Source organism: Scyliorhinus torazame, chromosome 10, assembly GCF_047496885.1.
Source record: "Scyliorhinus torazame isolate Kashiwa2021f chromosome 10, sScyTor2.1, whole genome shotgun sequence".
Classification (NCBI taxonomy): domain Eukaryota; kingdom Metazoa; phylum Chordata; class Chondrichthyes; order Carcharhiniformes; family Scyliorhinidae; genus Scyliorhinus; species Scyliorhinus torazame.
In genome coordinates this window covers 177,183,746-177,208,684 of record NC_092716.1, presented here as the reverse complement: position 1 = coordinate 177,208,684, position 24,939 = coordinate 177,183,746, and the positions used below count along the sequence as shown (strand labels likewise).

Here is a 24,939-nt window from a genome sequence, read left to right as displayed (position 1 = left end):
TGGGACCGGCTGCCAGCAGGTGTCTTTTAGTTGATAAAAGCCACAGTTTACTCTTCCGATTCTCGTCTGTCTTCATTGATCATAGATTATAGATCATAGAGTTTATAGTGCAGAAGGAGGCCATTTGGCCCATCGAGTCTGCATTAGAGGGGGATACCCACTCCCAGTGGCCTTCAAGGTCACCACAGCCCTGAACATTTATGCCTCACAATCACTCCAGGGCCCGAGCATGGACTCATGTGGCATTTCACAAACTACAGCCAACAAGTGCATCCGTGAGGTTAAGGATGCCCTGTTTGCCCGGGCAGCCAACTCTATAAACGTTAACATGGACCAAGCCCAACAAGATGCCCGGGCAGCAGAATTCTCTGCCATCGACATAGGGTAATAGATGGCACGCATGTCACCTTGCACGCACCGGGCCGTCAGGGAGTGCCCTACATCAACAGAAAGGGATTTCACTCTCTGAACATCCAGCACGTGTACGGCCACCACATGAAGATCATGCATGTGTGTGCACCCTTCTCAGGGAGTGTGCACGACAGCGACATCCAGGACATCCAGAAGGAGGATGGGCTGGAGGACTGGTCTGAGGAGATCCTGCAAAACCAGCCGGAAGATGGAGGACAGGCGGCAGCTGCGAGGGTCGGGCAAGCCTCGAGAGTCAGGGAACCCACTTCACATAGGACGTGGCTTTGGCCGTCATCTCCCCCCCCCCCCCCACCCTTCCCCCCCTCCAACCTACCCCACCCTGTCCCACCTTCTCAGGGTCTGTGTAACATCACCCCAAGGTGATGGGACTGTCAGTGTTGTCAACGGATCACTGCTGAAGGGAAGGGGTTGATGATGACCTGCTGGAAGCTGAGCGCTGGTGCTCCTCAATCTATGCCATAGTCTGACCCCGCTTGCCCTGCTGAGTGCTCGCTCACACCCACCACCTGCACTTGGTATGCTTGGGGGGGGGGGGGGGGGGGGGAGAATCCAGGACCACCATGCCTAGGGGCAGAGGATTGGGGGTTGGCCCGCATTGCAGACGAAAGTGCCATATTTCTCGTGCGCAACATTTTAAAATTCTGTACATATGCCCCCCCCCGACTGCCTCTAGCCCCTGATGATGCCGCCCCCCCCCCCCCCATTCCCCATGCTTAGCCTTAAATGCTCTGTCACTATGTCTAGATGTGTCCCAGGATGCACATCAGAGGCGGAGGCAGCCCTCTGCTTATCATGTCTCGTGGCCTTCAATACCCCTGGCAGGTGTCCTCTCGGGGCGCTGAGGCCGGAGGGCACATGCCCACTTGCTGGCAGCACATTCCCTACCGTGCCATCCTTTTCCGGGGCTGACTACGAGATGTGCCGTTGTCAGGGGAACTGGTGGCCGCCGCCGCCACTCGATAGGGTGGTTCCGGGTTGGCTATGGGGCCCTGGGGGCACCTCAGTACAGAGGGGCAGCTGGAACGAGCCCTGGCTGCCCCTGCATCATCTGGCTTTGCCAGCCCTGGTGGCTCCCCATGTCTGCACCATGGCGTTGATGCCCTCAGTGATGCTCCTCAGTGATTGGGACATGCTCTGGAGTTTTTTAAAATTTGTTCATGGGACGTGGATATCACAGGCTTTGCCAGCATTTATTGTCCATCCCTAATTGCCCTTTGAGGAGGCAGTTAAGAGTCAACCACATTGCTGTAGGTCTGGAGTCCCATGTAGGCCAGGCGAGGTAAGGACAGCTGATTTTCTTCCCTAAAGGACATTAGGTGCCTCGGCAATGCCCACTTGAGATGGGGACGTGCTCTGCAGTGCCTCAGAAAGGTCCATCTGAGTCTGGGACAGGTCGCCCAGCGAGTCTGGCATGTTGTCGAGGTGTTCAGCCATGGCCGTCACTGATGAACCACGCCTTGGATGCCACCGCTCATGCGGTTCCGATACCTCGACCACTCGGTGCCGGGGGCTGGTGCCAACCCACCCGTGCAGCAAGGTGGAGATCGTTGATCGGCACTGGTTGCCGGTCCTCCTGGTGACGTTCCCCGAGCTGACGGTTGTTGCCCCTCCTCCCAGGTGACACTGGCTGCCCTGTGGCTGACCCTCCGATCCCCTTGGGGGAACAAGGCATCCTGAATGCATTAGACCACCGTCCAAATATCTAGCCAGGTCGGCCTCCCCGAATCGTGGGCGTGGTCTCCTCGGTGGCATGGCTGCAAGTTCTCTGGGGTTTGCTCTGTGAGATCAGTTGAACTGCTGCTCCCCCTTGTTGATAGGAGCACACAGGTGCTGTCCCGGTGAATCAGCCGGCGGGACCATCGTTTGTGGTGTGAAGCCCGTGGGGGCCCCGTTAAGTGGACCAATTAAAGTTTTATAGTGGTGACGGCCTCACCGGATTGAGCATCGGGAAGCTCGCGGCAGTTCCTGCTGGCTACCACACTTGGAAAATTTTCCATTAAATTGCACCCAGGTTGTTTCTTTTTCTAACATGAGTGAACCAGATGGATTTTTATGACAATCCAATAACCGGAGGTCTTGTGGCTCAGGCGATAGCATCCCTGCCGCTGTGCCGAAAGCTCTGGGTTCGAGTCCCACCCCCGGATTTGATGGGCAATGAACATGCGTTCACAACATGACCAAACAGATGATCAATGTGCAAAATCCTTCCTTACTGCAAGCAATAATAGCAGGAGTCTGCTGCTCAGCAATGCTTGATGTTGAGTGCCCCCCCCCCTCAGGCCATGAACCAGAAAAGCATCAATAGAAAACAGCCTGGGTCAATGTCTGGAAACCGCGTGACCGGTTATAGCTCCCGCCCAGTCTCAGCCCCACTCACCACTGCCCCACCCACAGTCTAAGCTCTGACCACCGCAAGTCGGTGACAGATGGGCGGCACGATGGCACAGTGATTAGCACTGCTGCCACACAGCGCCAGGTACCTTGGTTCAAGTCTGACCTTGGGTGACTGCATGGGTTTCCTCCGGGGGCTCCGGTTTCCTTCCACGGGCCAATGATGTGCAGATCAGGTGGATTGCCCCTTGGTGTCTAAAGGTTGGATGGGGATAGAGGACTAGAGCGGAGATTGGGCCTAGGTAGGGTGCACTTTCGAAGGGTCAGCACAGACTTGATGGGCCGAGTGGCCTCCTCTGTTATGTTACGCTGCTTAGTGTAGCATAAGCTGCTTCCTTGGTGTATGCTTTGACAAAGGAAGCTCCAGATTATGAAATTAGTTCAACTTGTTTATTGAATTATTAACACAGTTCTTAAATGAGTTCGACTCTCTGCTCATCTAGCTGTAGTAACTCAATCTATCTTTACCAGCCTGCTCTAAGCCACGTGCTGGGTGTGATGCTGTTGATCAACCCTGATGTACTCTCTAGATGCCTGTCTGTGGAAAGAGGCAGAGCATGTGTGCCCTGTCCTTTATATGGGTTGTGAAGTGCCCCCTTGTGGTAATGCCACCTCTGGGTGTCCTGATTACCCATTGGTTGTGCCCTGTTGTAATGACCCATTGGCTGTATGTCTGCATGTCATGTCATCTCTGGTGCTCCCTCTAGTGGTTACTTAGTTGTAGTGTATTTACATTAACCCCTGTATATGCAGTGATGCATATCACCACATCCTCCTGCACTGGAGGATTTCTGTGATTCTAAGTCTGGCCCCGCCCACAGTCACAAAGCCCGCCCACAGTCACAGACCCCGCCCACAGGCCCCGCCCATAGTCCCTGGCCCGCCCACAGTCACGTGCCCTGCTCACCGACACCGGTCCGCCCCCGGAGAAGCCCCGCCCATGGCGGCCTCGTTCTCGACTCCAGGGCGGGTGAACTGCGCATGTCCAGGTCCCGTGGCTCCTGCTTTAATGATTTCCGGTGCGGCCTGGACCCGGCGGAAAGGGAAATTCGACTGGATCAGAGGCTGGAAACAGTAAACACAGCGGGTGTGAACGGAAACAATGGCGGCAAACGATGCAATGCTGAAAAAAATGGTCTCGAAGGTACGGATAACGAGTGACTGGCACAGGGAGAGAGAGAGAGAGAGAGAGAGACTGGCACAGGGAGAGAGAGAGAGAGAGAGAGAGACTGGCACAGGGAGAGAGAGAGAGAGAGGCTGGCACAGGGAGAGAGAGAGAGAGAGGCTGGCACAGGGAGAGAGAGAGAGAGAGAGACTGGCACAGGGAGGGAGAGAGAGAGAGACTGGCACAGGGAGGGAGAGAGAGAGAGAGACTGGCACAGGGAGAGAGAGAGAGAGAGAGACTGGCACAGGGAGAGAGAGAGAGAGAGACTGGCACAGGGAGAGAGAGAGACTGGCACAGGGAGGGAGAGAGAGAGAGACTGGCACAGGGAGAGAGAGAGACTGGCACAGGGAGGGAGAGAGAGACTGGCACAGGGAGGGAGAGAGAGAGAGACTGGCACAGGGAGAGAGAGAGACTGGCACGGAGAGAGAGAGACTGGCACAGGGAGAGAGAGAGACTGGCACAGGGAGAGAGAGAGACTGGCACAGGGAGAGAGAGAGACTGGCACAGGGAGGGAGAGAGAGAGAGACTGGCACAGGGAGGGAGAGAGAGAGAGACTGGCACAGGGAGGGAGAGAGAGACTGGCACAGGGAGGGAGAGAGAGACTGGCACAGGGAGAGAGAGACTGGCACAGGGAGAGAGAGAGAGCGAGAGACTGGCACAGGGAGGGAGAGAGAGACTGGCACAGGGAGAGACAGAGACTGGCACAGGGAGAGAGAGAGAGAGAGAGACTGGCACAGGGAGAGAGAGAGAGAGACTGGCACAGGGAGAGAGAGAGAGAGAGACTGGCACAGGGAGAGAGAGAGAGAGAGAGACTGGCACAGGGAGAGAGAGAGAGAGAGAGACTGGCACAGGGAGAGAGAGAGACTGGCACAGGGAGAGAGAGAGAGAGACTGGCACAGGGAGGGAGAGAGAGAGAGACTGGCACAGGGAGAGAGAGACTGGCACAGGGAGGGAGAGAGAGAGAGAGACTGGCAGGGAGAGAGAGAGAGAGAGACTGGCACAGGGAGAGAGAGAGAGACTGGCACAGGGAGAGAGAGAGAGAGAGAGAGACTGGCACAGGGAGGGAGAGAGAGAGAGACTGGCACAGGGAGGGAGAGAGAGAGACTGGCACAGGGAGGGAGAGAGAGAGAGAGACTGGCACAGGGAGGGAGAGAGAGAGAGGCTGGCACAGGGAGGGAGAGAGAGAGAGAGAGAGGCTGGCACAGGGAGGGAGAGAGAGAGAGAGAGACTGGCACAGGGAGGGAGAGAGAGAGACTGGCACAGGGAGAGAGAGAGAGACTGGCACAGGGAGAGAGAGAGAGACTGGCACAGGGAGGGAGAGAGAGAGACTGGCACAGGGAGGGAGAGAGAGAGAGAGACTGGCACAGGGAGGGAGAGAGAGAGAGACTGGCACAGGGAGGGAGAGAGAGAGAGAGACTGGCACAGGGAGGGAGGGAGAGAGAGACTGGCACAGGGAGGGAGAGAGAGACTGGCACAGGGAGGGAGAGAGAGACTGGCACAGGGAGGGAGAGAGAGACTGGCACAGGGAGGGAGAGAGAGAGAGACTGGCACAGGGAGGGAGAGAGAGAGAGAGAGACTGGCACCGGGAGGGAGAGAGAGAGAGACTGGCACAGGGAGAGAGAGAGACTGGCACAGGGAGGGAAAGAGAGAGAGAGACTGGCACAGGGAGGGAAAGAGAGAGAGACTGGCACAGGGAGGGAGAGAGAGAGAGACTGGCACAGGGAGGGAGAGAGAGAGACTGGCACAGGGAGAGGGAGAGAGAGAGACTGGCACAGGGAGGGAGAGAGAGAGAGACTGGCACAGGGAGGGAGAGAGAGAGAGAGACTGGCACAGGGAGGGAGAGAGAGAGAGAGAGACTGGCACAGGGAGGGAGAGAGAGAGAGAGAGAGACTGGCACAGGGAGAGAGAGAGAGAGAGAGACTGGCACAGGGAGGGGGAGAGAGAGAGCGAGACTGGCACGGAGAGAGAGACTGGCACAGGGAGGGAGAGAGAGAGACTGGCACAGGGAGGGAGGGAGAGAGAGAGAGAGACTGGCACAGGGAGAGAGAGAGAGAGACTGGCACAGGGAGGGAGAGAGAGACTGGCACAGGGAGGGAGAGAGAGAAACTGGCACAGGGAGGGAGAGAGAGAGAGAGAGACTGGCACAGGGAGGGAGAGAGAGAGAGAGAGACTGGCACAGGGAGGGAGAGAGAGAGAGAGACTGGCACAGGGAGGGGGAGAGAGAGAGACTGGCACAGGGAGGGAGAGAGAGAGACTGGCACAGGGAGGGAGAGAGAGAGAGACTGGCACAGGGAGGGAGAGAGAGAGAGACTGGCACAGGGAGGGGGAGAGAGAGACTGGCACAGGGAGAGAGAGAGAGAGAGACTGGCACAGGAAGAGAGAGAGAGACTGGCCCAGGGGGAGAGAGAGACTGGCACAGGGAGGGAGAGAGAGTGAGACTGGCACTGGGAGGGAGAGAGAGAGAGTGTGACTGGCACAGGGAGGGAGAGAGAGAGACTGGCACAGGGAGAGAGAGAGACTGGCACAGGGAGAGAGAGAGACTGGCACAGGGAGAGAGAGAGACTGGCACAGGGAGAGAGAGACTGGCACAGGGAGAGAGAGACTGGCACAGGGAGAGAGAGACTGGCACAGGGAGAGAGAGACTGGCACAGGGAGAGAGAGACTGGCACAGGGAGAGAGAGACTGGCACAGGGAGAGAGAGACTGGCACAGGGAGAGAGAGAGACTGGCACAGGGAGAGAGAGAGACTGGCACAGGGAGGGAGAGAGACTGGCACAGGGAGGGAGAGAGACTGGCACAGGGAGGGAGAGAGAGAGAGACTGGCACAGGGAGGGAGAGAGAGAGACTGGCACAGGGAGGGAGAGAGAGTGAGACTGGCACTGGGAGGGAGAGAGAGAGAGTGTGACTGGCACAGGGAGGGAGAGAGAGAGAGAGACTGGCACAGGGAGGGAGAGAGAGAGAGACTGGCACAGGGAGGTAGAGAGAGAGAGACTGGCACGGAGGGAGAGAGAGAGAGAGAGAGACTGGCACAGAGAGTGAGAGAGACTGGCACAGAGAGTGAGAGAGACTGGCACAGAGAGAGAGAGAGACTGGCACAGAGAGAGAGAGAGACTGGCACAGAGAGAGAGAGACTGGCACAGGGAGGTAGAGAGAGAGAGACTGGCACGGAGGGAGAGAGAGAGACTGGCACGGAGGGAGAGAGAGAGAGACTGGCACAGAGAGAGAGAGACTGGCACAGAGAGAGAGAGACTGGCACAGAGAGAGAGAGACTGGCACAGAGAGAGAGACTGGCACAGGGAGGGAGAGAGAGAGTGAGACTGGCACTGGGAGGGAGAGAGAGTGAGACTGGCACAGGGAGGGAGAGAGAGAGACTGGCACAGGGAGGGAGAGACTGGCACGGAGAGTGATAGACTGGCACAGGGAGAGAGAGACTGGCACAGGGAGAGAGAGAGAGAGAGAGAGACTGGCACAGGGAGGGAGAGAGAGACTGGCACAGGGAGGGAGAGAGAGACTGGCACAGGGAGGGAGAGAGAGACTGGCACAGGGAGAGAGAGAGACTGGCATGGAGGGAGAGAGAGACTGGCACAGGGAGGGAGAGAGAGAGACTGGCACGGAGGGAGAGAGAGACTGGCACAGGGAGGGAGAGAGAGACTGGCACAGGGAGGGAGAGAGAGACTGGCACAGGGAGGGAGAGTGAGACTGGCACAGGGAGGGAGAGAGAGAGAGACTGGCACAGGGAGAGAGAGAGAGACTGGCACAGGGAGGGAGAGACTGGCACAGGGAGAGTGAGCGAGAGAGATAGAGACTGGCACAGGGAGAGAGAGAGACTGGCACGGAGAGAGAGAGAGAGAGACTGGCACAGGGAGGGAGAGAGAGAGAGACTGGCACAGGGATGGAGAGAGAGAGAGACTGGCACAGGGAGGGAGAGAGAGAGAGACTGGCACAGGGAGGGAGAGAGAGAGAGACTGGCACAGGGAGGGAGAGAGAGAGAGACTGGCACAGGGAGGGAGAGAGAGAGAGACTGGCACAGGGAGGGAGCGAGAGCCTGGCACAGGGAGGGAGCGAGAGCCTGGCACAGGGAGGGAGCGAGAGCCTGGCACCGGGAGGGAGCGAGAGACTGGCACAGGGAGAGTGAGAGAGAGAGACTGGCACAGAGAGAGAGAGAGACTGGCACAGGGAGAGTGAGAGAGAGACTGGCACAGGGAGAGAGAGAGAGACTAGCACAGGGAGGGAGAGTCAGAGAGAGACTGGCACAGTGAGAGTCAGAGAGAGACTGGCACAGGGAGAGAGAGAGAGACTGGCACAGGGAGAGAGAGAGAGACTGGCACAGGGAGAGAGAGAGAGACAAGCACAGGGAGAGAGAGAGAGAGACTGGCACGGAGGGAGAGAGAGACTGGCACAGGGAGAGTGAGAGAGAGAGACTGGCACAGGGAGGGAGAAACTGCCACAGGGAGGGAGAGAGGGAGAAACTGGCACAGGGAGGGAGAGAGGGAGAAACTGCCACAGGGAGGGAGAGAGGGAGAAACTGGCACAGGGAGGGAGAGAGGGAGAAACTGCCACAGGGAGGGAGAGAGGGAGAAACTGCCACAGGGAGGGAGAGAGAGACTGGCACAGGGAGAGTGAGAGAGAATCTGGCACAGGGAGGGAGAGAGAGAGAGAGACTGGCACAGGGAGGGAGGGAGAGAGACTGGCACAGGGAGGGGCGAGAGAGAGAGAGAGACTGGCACAGGGAGGGAGAGAGAGACTGGCACAGGGAGGGAGAGAGAGAGAGAGAGACTGGCACAGGGAGGGAGAGAGAGAGAGAGACTGGCACAGGGAGAGAGAGAGAGAGAGAGACTGGCACAGGGAGAGAGAGAGAGAGAGACTGGCACAGGGAGAGAGAGAGAGAGACTGGCACAGGGAGAGAGAGAGAGAGAGACTGGCACAGGGAGGGAGAGAGAGACTGGCACAGGGAGGGAGAGAGAGAGAGACTGGCACAGGGAGGGAGAGAGAGAGAGAGACTGGCACAGGGAGGGAGAGAGAGAGAGAGACTGGCACAGGGAGGGAGAGAGAGACTGGCACAGGGAGAGAGAGAGACTGGCACAGGGAGAGAGAGAGAGAGACTGGCACAGGGAGAGAGAGAGACTGGCACAGGGAGAGAGAGAGACTGGCACAGGGAGAGAGAGAGAGAGACTGGCACAGGGAGAGAGAGAGAGACTGGCACAGGGAGAGAGAGAGAGAGACTGGCACAGGGAGAGAGAGAGAGAGACTGGCACAGGGAGAGAGAGAGAGAGAGAGAGACTGGCACAGGGAGAGAGAGAGAGAGAGAGACTGGCACAGGGAGGGAGAGAGAGAGAGAGACTGGCACAGGGAGAGAGAGAGACTGGCACAGGGAGGGAGGGAGAGAGAGAGAGAGACTGGCACAGGGAGAGAGAGAGAGAGACTGGCACAGGGAGGGAGAGAGAGACTGGCACAGGGAGGGAGAGAGAGAAACTGGCACAGGGAGGGAGAGAGAGAGAGAGAGACTGGCACAGGGAGGGAGAGAGAGAGAGAGAGACTGGCACAGGGAGGGAGAGAGAGAGAGAGACTGGCACAGGGAGGGGGAGAGAGAGAGACTGGCACAGGGAGGGAGAGAGAGAGACTGGCACAGGGAGGGAGAGAGAGAGAGACTGGCACAGGGAGGGAGAGAGAGAGAGACTGGCACAGGGAGGGAGAGAGAGAGAGACTGGCACAGGGAGGGGGAGAGAGAGACTGGCACAGGGAGAGAGAGAGAGAGAGACTGGCACAGGAAGAGAGAGAGAGACTGGCCCAGGGGGAGAGAGACTGGCACAGGGAGGGAGAGAGAGTGAGACTGGCACTGGGAGGGAGAGAGAGAGAGTGTGACTGGCACAGGGAGGGAGAGAGAGAGACTGGCACAGGGAGAGAGAGAGACTGGCACAGGGAGAGAGAGACTGGCACAGGGAGAGAGAGACTGGCACAGGGAGAGAGAGACTGGCACAGGGAGAGAGAGACTGGCACAGGGAGAGAGAGACTGGCACAGGGAGAGAGAGACTGGCACAGGGAGAGAGAGACTGGCACAGGGAGAGAGAGAGACTGGCACAGGGAGGGAGAGAGACTGGCACGGGGAGGGAGAGAGACTGGCACAGGGAGGGAGAGAGAGAGAGACTGGCACAGGGAGGGAGAGAGAGAGACTGGCACAGGGAGGGAGAGAGAGTGAGACTGGCACTTGGAGGGAGAGAGAGAGAGTGTGACTGGCACAGGGAGGGAGAGAGAGACTGGCACAGGGAGGGAGAGAGAGAGAGACTGGCACAGGGAGGTAGAGAGAGAGAGACTGGCACGGAGGGAGAGAGAGAGAGAGAGAGAGACTGGCACAGAGAGAGAGAGAGACTGGCACAGAGAGAGAGAGAGACTGGCACAGAGAGAGAGAGAGACTGGCACAGAGAGAGAGAGAGACTGGCACAGAGAGAGAGAGACTGGCACAGGGAGGTAGAGAGAGAGAGACTGGCACGGAGGGAGAGAGAGAGAGACTGGCACAGAGAGAGAGAGACTGGCACAGAGAGAGAGAGACTGGCACAGAGAGAGAGAGACTGGCACAGAGAGAGAGAGAGACTGGCACAGAGAGAGAGAGAGACTGGCACAGGGAGGGAGAGAGAGAGTGAGACTGGCACTGGGAGGGAGAGAGAGTGAGACTGGCACAGGGAGGGAGAGAGAGAGACTGGCACAGGGAGGGAGAGACTGGCACGGAGAGTGATAGACTGGCACAGGGAGAGAGAGACTGGCACAGGGAGAGAGAGAGAGAGAGAGACTGGCACAGGGAGGGAGAGAGAGACTGGCACAGGGAGGGAGAGAGAGACTGGCACAGGGAGGGAGAGAGAGACTGGCACAGGGAGAGAGAGAGACTGGCATGGAGGGAGAGAGAGACTGGCACAGGGAGGGAGAGAGAGAGACTGGCACAGGGAGGGAGAGAGAGACTGGCACAGGGAGGGAGAGAGAGACTGGCACAGGGAGGGAGAGTGAGACTGGCACAGGGAGGGAGAGAGAGAGAGACTGGCACAGGGAGAGAGAGAGAGACTGGCACAGGGAGGGAGAGACTGGCACGGAGAGTGAGCGAGAGAGATAGAGACTGGCACAGGGAGAGAGAGAGAGAGAGACTGGCACGGAGAGAGAGAGAGAGAGAGACTGGCACAGGGAGGGAGAGAGAGAGAGACTAGCACAGGGATGGAGAGAGAGAGAGACTGGCACAGGGAGGGAGAGAGAGAGAGACTGGCACAGGGAGGGAGAGAGAGAGAGACTGGCACAGGGAGGGAGAGAGAGAGAGACTGGCACAGGGAGGGAGCGAGAGCCTGGCACAGGGAGGGAGCGAGAGCCTGGCACAGGGAGGGAGCGAGAGCCTGGCACCGGGAGGGAGCGAGAGACTGGCACAGGGAGAGTGAGAGAGAGAGACTGGCACAGAGAGAGAGAGAGACTGGCACAGGGAGAGTGAGAGAGAGACTGGCACAGGGAGAGAGAGAGAGACTGGCACAGGGAGGGAGAGTCAGAGAGAGACTGGCACAGTGAGAGTCAGAGAGAGACTGGCACAGTGAGAGTCAGAGAGAGACTGGCACAGGGAGAGAGAGAGAGACTGGCACAGGGAGAGAGAGAGAGACTGGCACAGGGAGAGAGAGAGAGACAAGCACAGGGAGAGAGAGAGACTGGCACGGAGGGAGAGAGAGACTGGCACAGGGAGAGTGAGAGAGAGAGACTGGCACAGGGAGGGACAAACTGGCACAGGGAGGGAGAGAGGGAGAAACTGGCACAGGGAGGGAGAGAGGGAGAAACTGCCACAGGGAGGGAGAGAGGGAGAAACTGGCACAGGGAGGGAGAGAGGGAGAAACTGCCACAGGGAGGGAGAGAGGGAGAAACTGCCACAGGGAGGGAGAGAGAGACTGGCACAGGGAGGGAGGGAGAGAGACTGGCACAGGGAGGGGCGAGAGAGAGAGAGAGACTGGCACAGGGAGGGAGAGAGAGACTGGCACAGGGAGGGAGAGAGAGAGAGAGAGACTGGCACAGGGAGGGAGAGAGAAAGAGAGACTGGCACAGGGAGAGAGAGAGAGAGACTGGCACAGGGAGAGAGAGAGAGAGAGACTGGCACAGGGAGAGAGAGAGAGACTGGCACGGGCAGAGAGAGAGAGAGAGAGACTGGCACAGGGAGGGAGAGAGAGACTGGCACAGGGAGGGAGAGAGAGAGAGACTGGCACAGGGAGGGAGAGAGAGAGAGAGACTGGCACAGGGAGGGAGAGAGAGAGAGAGACTGGCACAGGGAGAGAGAGAGACTGGCACAGGGAGAGAGAGAGAGAGACTGGCACAGGGAGGGAGAGAGAGACTGGCACAGGGAGAGAGAGAGACTGGCACAGGGAGAGAGAGAGACTGGCACAGGGAGGGAGAGAGACTGGCACAGGGAGAGAGAGAGAGAGACTGGCACAGGGAGAGAGAGAGAGAGACTGGCACAGGGAGAGAGAGAGAGAGAGAGAGACTGGCACGGAGAGAGAGAGAGAGAGAGAGAGACTGGCACAGGGAGGGAGAGAGAGAGAGAGACTGGCACAGGGAGAGAGAGAGAGACTGGCACAGGGAGAGAGAGAGAGAGAGACTGGCAGGGAGAGAGAGAGACTGGCACAGGGAGAGAGAGAGAGAGAGACTGGCACAGGGAGGGAGAGAGAGAGAGAGAGACTGGCACAGGGAGGGAGAGAGAGAGAGACTGGCACAGGGAGGGAGAGAGAGAGAGACTGGCACAGGGAGGGAGAGAGAGAGAGACTGGCACAGGGAGGGAGAGGGAGAGAGAGAGGCTGGCACAGGGAGGGAGAGAGAGAGAGAGACTGGCACAGGGAGGGAGAGAGAGAGACTGGCACAGGGAGAGAGAGAGAGACTGGCACAGGGAGGGAGAGAGAGAGACTGGCACAGGGAGGGAGAGAGAGAGAGAGACTGGCACAGGGAGGGAGAGAGAGAGAGAGACTGGCACAGGGAGGGAGAGAGAGAGAGACTGGCACAGGGAGGGAGAGAGAGAGAGACTGGCACAGGGAGGGAGAGAGAGAGAGACTGGCACAGGGAGGGAGAGAGAGACTGGCACAGGGAGAGAGAGAGAGAGAGACTGGCACAGGGAGGGAGAGAGAGAGAGAGAGACTGGCACAGGGAGGGAGAGAGAGAGAGACTGGCACAGGGAGAGAGAGAGACTGGCACAGGGAGGGAAAGAGAGAGACTGGCACAGGGAGGGAGAGAGAGAGAGACTGGCACAGGGAGGGAGAGAGAGAGAGACTGGCACAGGGAGGGAGAGAGAGAGAGACTGGCACAGGGAGGGAGAGAGAGACTGGCACAGGGAGAGAGAGAGAGAGAGACTGGCACAGGGAGGGAGAGAGAGAGAGAGAGACTGGCACAGGGAGGGAGAGAGAGAGAGACTGGCACAGGGAGAGAGAGAGACTGGCACAGGGAGGGAAAGAGAGAGACTGGCACAGGGAGGGGGAGAGAGAGAGAGACTGGCACAGGGAGGGAGAGAGAGAGAGACTGGCACAGGGAGGGAGAGAGAGAGACTGGCACAGGGAGAGGGAGAGAGAGAGACTGGCACAGGGAGGGAGAGAGAGAGAGAGAGAGACTGGCACAGGGAGAGAGAGAGAGAGAGAGACTGGCACAGGGAGAGAGAGAGAGAGAGAGAGAGAGAGACTGGCACAGGGAGGGAGAGAGAGAGACTGGCACGGAGAGAGAGACTGGCACAGGGAGGGAGAGAGAGAGACTGGCACAGGGAGGGAGGGAGAGAGAGAGAGACTGGCACAGGGAGAGAGAGAGAGAGACTGGCACAGGGAGAGAGAGAGAGACTGGCACAGGGAGGGAGAGAGAGACTGGCACAGGGAGGGAGAGAGAGAAACTGGCACAGGGAGGGAGAGAGAGAGAGACTGGCACAGGGAGGGAGAGAGAGAGAGACTGGCACAGGGAGGGAGAGAGAGAGAGAGAGACTGGCACAGGGAGGGGGAGAGAGAGAGACTGGCACAGGGAGGGAGAGAGAGAGACTGGCACAGGGAGGGAGAGAGAGAGAGACTGGCACAGGGAGGGAGAGAGAGAGAGACTGGCACAGGGAGGGAGAGAGAGAGTGACTGGCACAGGGAGGGGGAGAGAGAGACTGGCACAGGGAGAGAGAGAGAGACTGGCACAGGGAGGGAGAGTCAGAGAGAGACTGGCACAGTGAGAGTCAGAGAGAGACTGGCACAGGGAGAGAGAGAGAGACTGGCACAGGGAGAGAGAGAGAGACTGGCACAGGGAGAGAGAGAGAGACAAGCACAGGGAGAGAGAGAGACTGGCACGGAGGGAGAGAGAGACTGGCACAGGGAGAGTGAGAGAGAGAGACTGGCACAGGGAGGGACAAACTGGCACAGGGAGGGAGAGAGGGAGAAACTGGCACAGGGAGGGAGAGAGGGAGAAACTGCCACAGGGAGGGAGAGAGGGAGAAACTGGCACAGGGAGGGAGAGAGGGAGAAACTGCCACAGGGAGGGAGAGAGGGAGAAACTGCCACAGGGAGGGAGAGAGAGACTGGCACAGGGAGGGAGGGAGAGAGACTGGCACAGGGAGGGGCGAGAGAGAGAGAGAGACTGGCACAGGGAGGGAGAGAGAGACTGGCACAGGGAGGGAGAGAGAGAGAGAGAGACTGGCACAGGGAGGGAGAGAGAGAGAGAGACTGGCACAGGGAGAGAGAGAGAGAGACTGGCACAGGGAGAGAGAGAGAGAGAGACTGGCACAGGGAGAGAGAGAGAGACTGGCACAGGCAGAGAGAGAGAGAGAGAGACTGGCACAGGGAGGGAGAGAGAGACTGGCACAGGGAGGGAGAGAGAGAGAGACTGGCACAGGGAGGGAGAGAGAGAGAGAGACTGGCACAGGGAGGGAGAGAGAGAGAGAGACTGGCACAGGGAGAGAGAGAGACTGGCACAGGGAGAGAGAGAGAGAGACTGGCACAGGGAGGGAGAGAGAGACTGGCACAGGGAGAGAGAGAGACTGGCACAGGGAGAGAGAGACTGGCACAGGGAGAGAGAGAGACTGGCACAGGGAGAGAGAGAGAGAGACTGGCACAGGGAGAGAGAGAGACTGGCACAGGGAGAGAGAGAGAGAGAGAGAGACTGGCACGGAGAGAGAGAGAGAGAGAGAGAGAGAGACTGGCACAGGGAGGGAGAGAGAGAGAGAGAGACTGGCACAGGGAGAGAGAGAGAGACTGGCACAGGGAGAGAGAGAGAGAGAGACTGGCAGGGAGAGAGAGAGACTGGCACAGGGAGAGAGAGAGAGAGAGACTGGCACAGGGAGGGAGAGAGAGAGAGAGAGACTGGCACAGGGAGGGAGAGAGAGAGAGACTGGCACAGGGAGGGAGAGAGAGAGAGACTGGCACAGGGAGGGAGAGAGAGAGAGACTGGCACAGGGAGGGAGAGGGAGAGAGAGAGGCTGGCACAGGGAGGGAGAGAGAGAGAGAGACTGGCACAGGGAGGGAGAGAGAGAGACTGGCACAGGGAGAGAGAGAGAGACTGGCACAGGGAGGGAGAGAGAGAGACTGGCACAGGGAGGGAGAGAGAGAGAGAGACTGGCACAGGGAGGGAGAGAGAGAGAGAGACTGGCACAGGGAGGGAGAGAGAGAGAGACTGGCACAGGGAGGGAGAGAGAGAGAGACTGGCACAGGGAGGGAGAGAGAGACTGGCACAGGGAGAGAGAGAGAGAGACTGGCACAGGGAGGGAGAGAGAGAGAGAGAGACTGGCACAGGGAGGGAGAGAGAGAGAGACTGGCACAGGGAGAGAGAGAGACTGGCACAGGGAGGGAAAGAGAGAGACTGGCACAGGGAGGGAGAGAGAGAGAGACTGGCACAGGGAGGGAGAGAGAGAGAGACTGGCACAGGGAGGGAGAGAGAGAGACTGGCACAGGGAGAGGGAGAGAGAGAGACTGGCACAGGGAGGGAGAGAGAGAGAGAGAGAGACTGGCACAGGGAGAGAGAGAGAGAGAGAGACTGGCACAGGGAGAGAGAGAGAGAGAGAGAGAGACTGGCACAGGGAGGGAGAGAGAGAGACTGGCACGGAGAGAGAGACTGGCACAGGGAGGGAGAGAGAGAGACTGGCACAGGGAGGGAGGGAGAGAGAGAGAGACTGGCACAGGGAGAGAGAGAGAGAGACTGGCACAGGGAGAGAGAGAGAGACTGGCACAGGGAGGGAGAGAGAGACTGGCACAGGGAGGGAGAGAGAGAAACTGGCACAGGGAGGGAGAGAGAGAGAGACTGGCACAGGGAGGGAGAGAGAGAGAGACTGGCACAGGGAGGGAGAGAGAGAGAGAGAGACTGGCACAGGGAGGGGGAGAGAGAGAGACTGGCACAGGGAGGGAGAGAGAGAGACTGGCACAGGGAGGGAGAGAGAGAGAGACTGGCACAGGGAGGGAGAGAGAGAGAGACTGGCACAGGGAGGGAGAGAGAGTGACTGGCACAGGGAGGGGGAGAGAGAGACTGGCACAGGGAGAGAGAGAGAGAGAGAGACTGGCACAGGAAGAGAGAGAGAGACTGGCCCAGGGGGAGAGAGAGACTGGCACAGGGAGGGAGAGAGAGTGAGACTGGCACTGGGAGGGAGAGAGAGAGAGTGTGACTGGCACAGGGAGGGAGAGAGAGAGACTGGCACAGGGAGAGAGAGAGAGACTGGCACAGGGAGAGAGAGAGAGACTGGCACAGGGAGAGAGAGAGAGAGACTGGCACAGGGAGAGAGAGACTGGCACAGGGAGAGAGAGACTGGCACAGGGAGAGAGAGACTGGCACAGGGAGAGAGAGACTGGCACGGAGAGAGAGACTGGCACAGGGAGGGAGAGAGAGAGACTGGCACAGGGAGGGAGGGAGAGAGAGAGAGACTGGCACAGGGAGAGAGAGAGAGAGACTGGCACAGGGAGGGAGAGAGAGACTGGCACAGGGAGGGAGAGAGAGAAACTGGCACAGGGAGGGAGAGAGAGAGAGACTGGCACAGGGAGGGAGAGAGAGAGAGACTGGCACAGGGAGGGAGAGAGAGAGAGACTGGCACAGGGAGAGAGAGAGACTGGCACAGGGAGAGAGAGAGAGAGACTGGCACAGGGAGAGAGAGAGAGACTGGCACAGGGAGGGAGAGAGAGAGACTGGCACAGGGAGGGAGAGAGAGAGAGAGACTGGCACAGGGAGGGAGAGAGAGAGAGAGACTGGCACAGGGAGGGAGAGAGAGAGAGACTGGCACAGGGAGGGAGAGAGAGAGAGACTGGCACAGGGAGGGAGAGAGAGACTGGCACAGGGAGAGAGAGAGAGAGACTGGCACAGGGAGGGAGAGAGAGAGAGAGAGAGAGACTGGCACAGGGAGGGAGAGAGAGAGAGACTGGCACAGGGAGAGAGAGAGACTGGCACAGGGAGGGAAAGAGAGAGAGACTGGCACAGGGAGAGAGAGAGAGACTGGCACAGGGAGGGAGAGAGAGAGAGACTGGCACAGGGAGGGAGAGAGAGAGACTGGCACAGGGAGAGGGAGAGAGAGAGACTGGCACAGGGAGGGAGAGAGAGAGAGAGAGAGACTGGCACAGGGAGAGAGAGAGAGAGAGAGACTGGCACAGGGAGAGAGAGAGAGAGAGAGAGAGACAGGCACAGGGAGGGAGAGAGAGAGACTGGCACGGAGAGAGAGACTGGCACAGGGAGGGAGAGAGAGAGACTGGCACAGGGAGGGAGGGAGAGAGAGAGAGACTGGCACAGGGAGAGAGAGAGAGAGACTGGCACAGGGAGAGAGAGAGAGACTGGCACAGGGAGGGAGAGAGAGACTGGCACAGGGAGGGAGAGAGAGAAACTGGCACAGGGAGGGAGAGAGAGAGAGACTGGCACAGGGAGGGAGAGAGAGAGAGACTGGCACAGGGAGGGAGAGAGAGAGAGAGAGACTGGCACAGGGAGGGGGAGAGAGAGAGACTGGCACAGGGAGGGAGAGAGAGAGACTGGCACAGGGAGGGAGAGAGAGAGAGACTGGCACAGGGAGGGAGAGAGAGAGAGACTGGCACAGGGAGGGAGAGAGAGAGTGACTGGCACAGGGAGGGGGAGAGAGAGACTGGCACAGGGAGAGAGAGAGAGAGAGAGACTGGCACAGGAAGAGAGAGAGAGACTGGCCCAGGGGGAGAGAGAGACTGGCACAGGGAGGGAGAGAGAGTGAGACTGGCACTGGGAGGGAGAGAGAGAGAGTGTGACTGGCACAGGGAGGGAGAGAGAGAGACTGGCACAGGGAGAGAGAGAGAGACTGGCACAGGGAGAGAGAGAGAGACTGGCACAGGGAGAGAGAGAGAGACTGGCACAGGGAGAGAGAGACTGGCACAGGGAGAGAGAGACTGGCACAGGGAGAGAGAGACTGGCACGGAGAGAGAGACTGGCACAGGGAGGGAGAGAGAGAGACTGGCACAGGGAGGGAGAGAGAGAGACTGGCACAGGGAGGGAGGGAGAGAGAGAGAGACTGGCACAGGGAGAGAGAGAGAGAGACTGGCACAGGGAGGGAGAGAGAGACTGGCACAGGGAGGGAGAGAGAGAAACTGGCACAGGGAGGGAGAGAGAGAGACTGGCACAGGGAGGGAGAGAGAGAGAGACTGGCACAGGGAGGGAGAGAGAGAGAGAGAGACTGGCACAGGGAGGGGGAGAGAGAGAGACTGGCACAGGGAGGGAGAGAGAGAGACTGGCACAGGGAGGGAGAGAGAGAGAGACTGGCACAGGGAGGGAGAGAGAGAGAGACTGGCACAGGGAGGGAGAGAGAGAGTGACTGGCACAGGGAGGGGGAGAGAGAGACTGGCACAGGGAGAGAGAGAGAGAGAGAGACTGGCACAGGAAGAGAGAGAGAGACTGGCCCAGGGGGAGAGAGAGACTGGCACAGGGAGGGAGAGAGAGTGAGACTGGCACTGGGAGGGAGAGAGAGAGAGTGTGACTGGCACAGGGAGGGAGAGAGAGAGACTGGCACAGGGAGAGAGAGAGAGACTGGCACAGGGAGAGAGAGACTGGCACAGGGAGAGAGAGACTGGCACAGGGAGAGAGAGACTGGCACAGGGAGAGAGAGACTGGCACAGGGAGAGAGAGACTGGCACAGGGAGAGAGAGACTGGCACAGGGAGAGAGAGAGACTGGCACAGGGAGAGAGAGAGACTGGCACAGGGAGAGAGAGAGACTGGCACAGGGAGAGAGAGAGACTGGCACAGGGAGAGAGAGAGACTGGCACAGGGAGAGAGAGAGACTGGCACAGGGAGAGAGAGACTGGCACAGGGAGGGAGAGAGACTGGCACAGGGAGGGAGAGAGACTGGCACAGGGAGGGAGAGAGAGACTGGCACAGGGAGGGAGAGAGAGACTGGCACAGGGAGGGAGAGAGAGTGAGACTGGCACTGGGAGGGAGAGAGAGAGAGACTGGCACTGGGAGGGAGAGAGAGAGAGTGTGACTGGCACAGGGAGAGAGAGAGAGAGAGACTGGCACGGAGAGAGAGAGACTGGCACAGGGAGGGAGAGAGAGAGAGACTGGCACAGGGAGGTAGAGAGAGAGAGAGACTGGCACAGAGAGAGAGAGAGAGACTGGCACAGAGAGAGAGAGAGAGACTGGCACAGAGAGAGAGAGAGAGACTGGCACAGAGAGAGAGAGAGAGACTGGCACAGAGAGAGAGAGACTGGCACAGAGAGAGAGAGAGACTGGCACAGGGAGGTAGAGAGAGAGAGAGACTGGCACGGAGGGAGAGAGAGAGAGACTGGCACAGAGAGAGAGACTGGCACAGAGAGAGAGACTGGCACAGAGAGAGAGAGACTGGCACAGAGAGACTGGCACAGGGAGGGAGAGAGAGAGTGAGACTGGCACTGGGAGGGAGAGAGAGTGAGACTGGCACAGGGAGGGAGAGAGAGAGACTGGCACAGGGAGGGAGAGACTGGCACGGAGAGTGATAGACTGGCACAGGGAGAGAGAGACTGGCACAGGGAGAGAGAGAGAGAGAGACTGGCACAGGGAGGGAGAGAGTGACTGGCACAGGGAGGGAGAGAGAGACTGGCACAGGGAGGGAGAGAGAGACTGGCACAGGGAGAGAGAGAGACTGGCATGGAGGGAGAGAGAGAGAGAGAGACTGGCATGGAGGGAGAGAGAGAGAGACTGGCACGGAGGGAGAGAGAGAGACTGGCACGGAGGGAGAGAGAGACTGGCACAGGGAGGGAGAGAGAGACTGGCACAGGGAGGGAGAGAGAGACTGGCACAGGGAGGGAGAGTGAGACTGGCACAGGGAGGGAGAGAGAGAGAGACTGGCACAGGGAGAGAGAGAGAGACTGGCACAGGGAGGGAGAGACTGGCACAGGGAGAGTGAGCGAGAGAGATAGAGAGACTGGCACAGGGAGAGAGAGAGAGACTGGCACGGAGAGTGAGAGAGAGAGAGACTGGCACAGGGAGGGCGAGAGAGAGAGACTGGCACAGGGAGGGAGAGAGAGAGAGACTGGCACAGGGAGGGAGAGAGAGAGAGACTGGCACAGGGAGGGAGAGAGAGAGAGACTGGCACAGGGAGGGAGCGAGAGCCTGGCACCGGGAGGGAGCGAGAGCCTGGCACCGGGAGGGAGCGAGAGCCTGGCACCGGGAGGGAGCGAGAGACTGGCACAGGGAGAGTGAGAGAGAGAGACTGGCACAGGGAGAGTGAGAGAGAGAGACTGGCACAGGGAGAGTGAGAGAGAGACTGGCACAGGGAGAGAGAGAGACTGGCACAGGGAGGGAGAGTCAGAGAGAGACTGGCACAGTGAGAGTCAGAGAGAGACTGGCACAGGGAGAGAGAGAGAGACTGGCACAGGGAGAGAGAGAGAGACTGGCACAGGGAGAGAGAGAGAGACTGGCACAGGGAGAGAGAGAGAGACTGGCACAGGGAGAGAGAGAGAGACAAGCACAGGGAGAGTGAGAGAGAGACTGGCACGGAGGGAGAGAGAGACTGGCACAGGGAGAGTGAGCGAGAGAGATAGAGAGACTGGCACAGGGAGAGAGAGAGAGACTGGCACGGAGAGTGAGAGAGAGAGAGACTGGCACAGGGAGGGCGAGAGAGAGAGACTGGCACAGGGAGGGAGAGAGAGACTGGCACAGGGAGGGAGAGAGAGAGAGACTGGCACAGGGAGGGAGAGAGAGAGAGACTGGCACAGGGAGGGAGAGAGAGAGAGACTGGCACAGGGAGGGAGCGAGAGCCTGGCACCGGGAGGGAGCGAGAGCCTGGCACCGGGAGGGAGCGAGAGACTGGCACAGGGAGAGTGAGAGAGAGAGACTGGCACAGGGAGAGTGAGAGAGAGAGACTGGCACAGGGAGAGTGAGAGAGAGACTGGCACAGGGAGAGAGAGAGACTGGCACAGGGAGGGAGAGTCAGAGAGAGACTGGCACAGTGAGAGTCAGAGAGAGACTGGCACAGTGAGAGTCAGAGAGAGACTGGCACAGGGAGAGAGAGAGAGACTGGCACAGGGAGAGAGAGAGAGACAAGCACAGGGAGAGTGAGAGAGAGACTGGCACGGAGGGAGAGAGAGACTGGCACAGGGAGAGTGAGAGAGAGAGACTGGCACAGGGAGGGAGAAACTGCCACAGGGAGGGAGAGAGGGAGAAACTGGCACAGGGAGGGAGAGAGGGAGAAACTGCCACAGGGAGGGAGAGAGGGAGAAACTGCCACAGGGAGGGAGAGAGAGACTGGCACAGGGAGAGTGAGAGAGAATCTGGCACAGGGAGGGAGAGAGAGAGAGACTGGCACAGGGAGGGAGGGAGAGAGACTGGCACAGGGAGGGGCGAGAGAGAGAGAGAGACTGGCACAGGGAGGGAGAGAGGGAGAAATTGGCACAGGGAGGGAGAGAGAGACTGGCACGGAGGGAGGTAGAGAGAGAGACTGGCACGGAGAGGTAGAGAGAGACTGGCACAGGGAGGGAGAGAGAGACTGGCACAGGGAGGGAGAGAGGGAGAAACTGGCACAGGGAGCGAGAGAGAGACTGGCACAGGGAGAGAGAGAGAGAGACTGGCACAGGGAGGGAAAGAGGGAGAGAGACTCGCACAGGGAGAGTGAGAGAGAGAGAGACAGGCACAGGGAGAAAGAGAGACTGGCACAGGGAGGGAGAGAGGGAGAGAGACTGGCACGGGGAGAGAGAGAGAGAGAGAGAGAGACTGGCACAGGGAGCGTGAGAGAGAGACTGGCACAGGGAGAGTGAGTGAGAGAGAGACTGGCACGGAGAGGTAGAGAGAGACTGGCACGGAGAGGTAGAGAGAGACTGGCACGGAGAGGTAGAGAGAGACTGGCACGGAGAGGTAGAGAGAGACTGGCACGGAGAGGTAGAGAGAGACTGGCACAGGGAGGGAGAGAGAGACTGGCACAGGGAGGGAGACGGAGAGAGACTGGCACAGGGAGAGAGAGAGTGAGAGACTGGCACAGGGAGAGTGAGAGAGTGAGACTGGCACAGGGAGGGAGAGGAAAAAACTGGCACAGGGAGACAGAGACTGGCACAGGGAGACAGAGACTGGCACGGAGACAGAGACTGGCACGGAGACAGACTGGCACAGGGAGACAGAGACTGGCACAGGGAGACAGAGACTGGCACAGGGAGACAGAGACTGGCACAGGGAGACAGAGACTGGCACAGGGAGACAGAGACTGGCACAGGGAGACAGAGACTGGCACGGAGACAGAGACTGGCACGGGGAGACAGAGACTGGCACGGGGAGACGGAGAGGCTGGCACGGGGAGACGGAGAGGCTGGCACGGGGAGACGGAGAGGCTGGCACGGGGAGACGGAGAGGCTGGCACGGGGAGACGGAGAGGCTGGCACGGGGAGAGACGGGCACGGGGAGACGGGGAGACGGGCACGGGGAGACGGGCACGGGGAGACGGAGAGATGGGCACGGGGAGACGGGCACGGGGAGACGGAGAGACGGGCACGGGGAGACGGAGAGACGGGCACGGGGAGACGGAGAGACGGGCACGGGGAGACGGAGAGACGGGCACGGGGAGACGGAGAGACGGGCAGTGGGGAAACGGAGAGACGGGCACGGGGAGACGGAGAGACGGGCACGGGGAGACGGAGAGACAGGCACGGGGAGACGGAGAGACGGGCACGGGGAGACGGAGAGACGGGCACGGGGAGACGGAGAGAGACTGGCACGGGGAGACGGAGAGAGACTGGCACAGGCAGACGGAGAGAGACTGGCACAGGGAGACGGAGAGAGACTGGCACAGGGAGACGGAGAGAGACTGGCACAGGGAGACGGAGAGAGACTGGCACAGGGAGACGGAGAGAGACTGGCACAGGGAGACGGAGAGAGACTGGCACAGGGAGACGGAGAGAGACTGGCACAGGGAGACGGAGAGAGACTGGCACAGGGAGACGGAGAGAGACTGGCACAGGGAGACGGAGAGAGACTGGCACAGGGAGACGGAGAGAGACTGGCACAGGGAGACGGAGAGAGACTGGCACAGGGAGACGGAGAGAGACTGGCACAGGGAGACGGAGAGAGACTGGCACAGGGAGACGGAGAGAGACTGGCACAGGGAGACGGGGAGAGACTGGCACAGGGAGAAGGGGAGAGAGACCGGCACAGGGAGAGTGGCAGGGAGAGACCGGCACAGGGAGAGTGGCAGGGAGAGACCGGCACAGGGAGAGTGGCAGGGAGAGACCGGCACAGGGAGAGTGGCAGGGAGAGACCGGCACATGGAGGGTGGGAGGGAGAGACCAGCACAGGGAGGGTGGGAGGGAGAGACCAGCACAGGGTGAGGAAGAGACCGGCACAGGCACAGGGAGAGGGAGAGACCGGCACAGGCACAGGGAGAGGGAGAGACTGGCACAGGGAGAGGGAGAGACCGGCACAGGCACAGGGAGAGGGAGAGACCGGCACAGGGAGAGGGAGAGACCGGCACAGGCACAGGGAGAGGGAGAGACCGGCACAGGGAGAGGGAGAGACCGGCACAGGCACAGGCACAGGGAGAGGGAGAGACCGGCACAGGGAGAGGGAGAGACCGGCACAGGCACAGGGAGAGGGAGAGACCGGCACAGGCACAGGGAGAGGGAGAGACCGGCACAGGCACAGGGAGAGGGAGAGACCGGCACAGGCACAGGGAGAGGGAGAGACCGGCACAGGCACAGGGAGAGGGAGAGACCGGCACAGGGAGAGGGAGAGACCGGCACAGGCACAGGGAAAGGGAGAGACCGGCACAGGCACAGGGAGAGGGAGAGACCGGCACAGGCACAGGGAGAGGGAGAGACCGGCACAGGCACAGGGAGAGGGAGAGACCGGCACAGGCACAGGGAGAGGGAGAGACCGGCACAGGGAGAGGGAGAGACCGGCACAGGCACAGGGAGAGGGAGAGACCGGCACAGGCACAGGGAGAGGGAGAGACCGGCACAGGCACAGGGAGAGGGAGAGACCGGCACAGGCACAGGGAGAGGGAGAGACCGGCACAGGGAGAGGGAGAGACCGGCACAGGCACAGTGAGAGGGAGAGACCGGCACAGGCACAGGGAGAGGGAGAGACCGGCACAGGGAGAGGGAGAGACCGGCACAGGGAGAGGGAGAGACCGGCACAGGGAGAGGGAGAGACCGGCACAGGCACAGGGAGAGGGAGAGACTGGCACAGGGAGCGGGAGAGACCGGCACAGGCACAGGGAGAGGGAGAGACTGGCACAGGGAGCGGGAGAGACCGGCACAGGCACAGGGAGAGGGAGAGACCGGCACAGGCACAGGGAGAGGGAGAGACCGGCACAGGCACAGGGAGAGGGAGAGACCGGCACAGGGAGAGGGAGAGACCGGCACAGGCACAGGGAGAGGGAGAGACCGGCACAGGCACAGGGAGAGGGAGAGACCGGCACAGGCACAGGGAGAGGGAGAGACCGGCACAGGCACAGGGAGAGGGAGAGACCGGCACAGGCACAGGGAGAGGGAGAGACCGGCACAGGGAGAGGGAGAGACCGGCACAGGGAGAGGGAGAGACCGGCACAGGGAGAGGGA

General features: G+C 59.9%; 1 protein-coding gene across 1 annotated transcript in view; it reads left to right on the top strand.

Annotated features, from left to right (window-relative positions):
- The first annotated feature begins 3,788 nt into the window (after window positions 1-3,788).
- The window catches only part of tsg101a (tumor susceptibility 101a), a 109,652-nt gene continuing 88,501 nt past the window's right edge, over window positions 3,789-24,939 (top strand). The window contains exon 1 of the mRNA XM_072518996.1: window positions 3,789-3,967. Coding sequence (XP_072375097.1) covers window positions 3,926-3,967 — 42 coding nt within the window. The 5' untranslated portion in view covers window positions 3,789-3,925. The remainder of the gene's footprint in view (window positions 3,968-24,939) is intronic.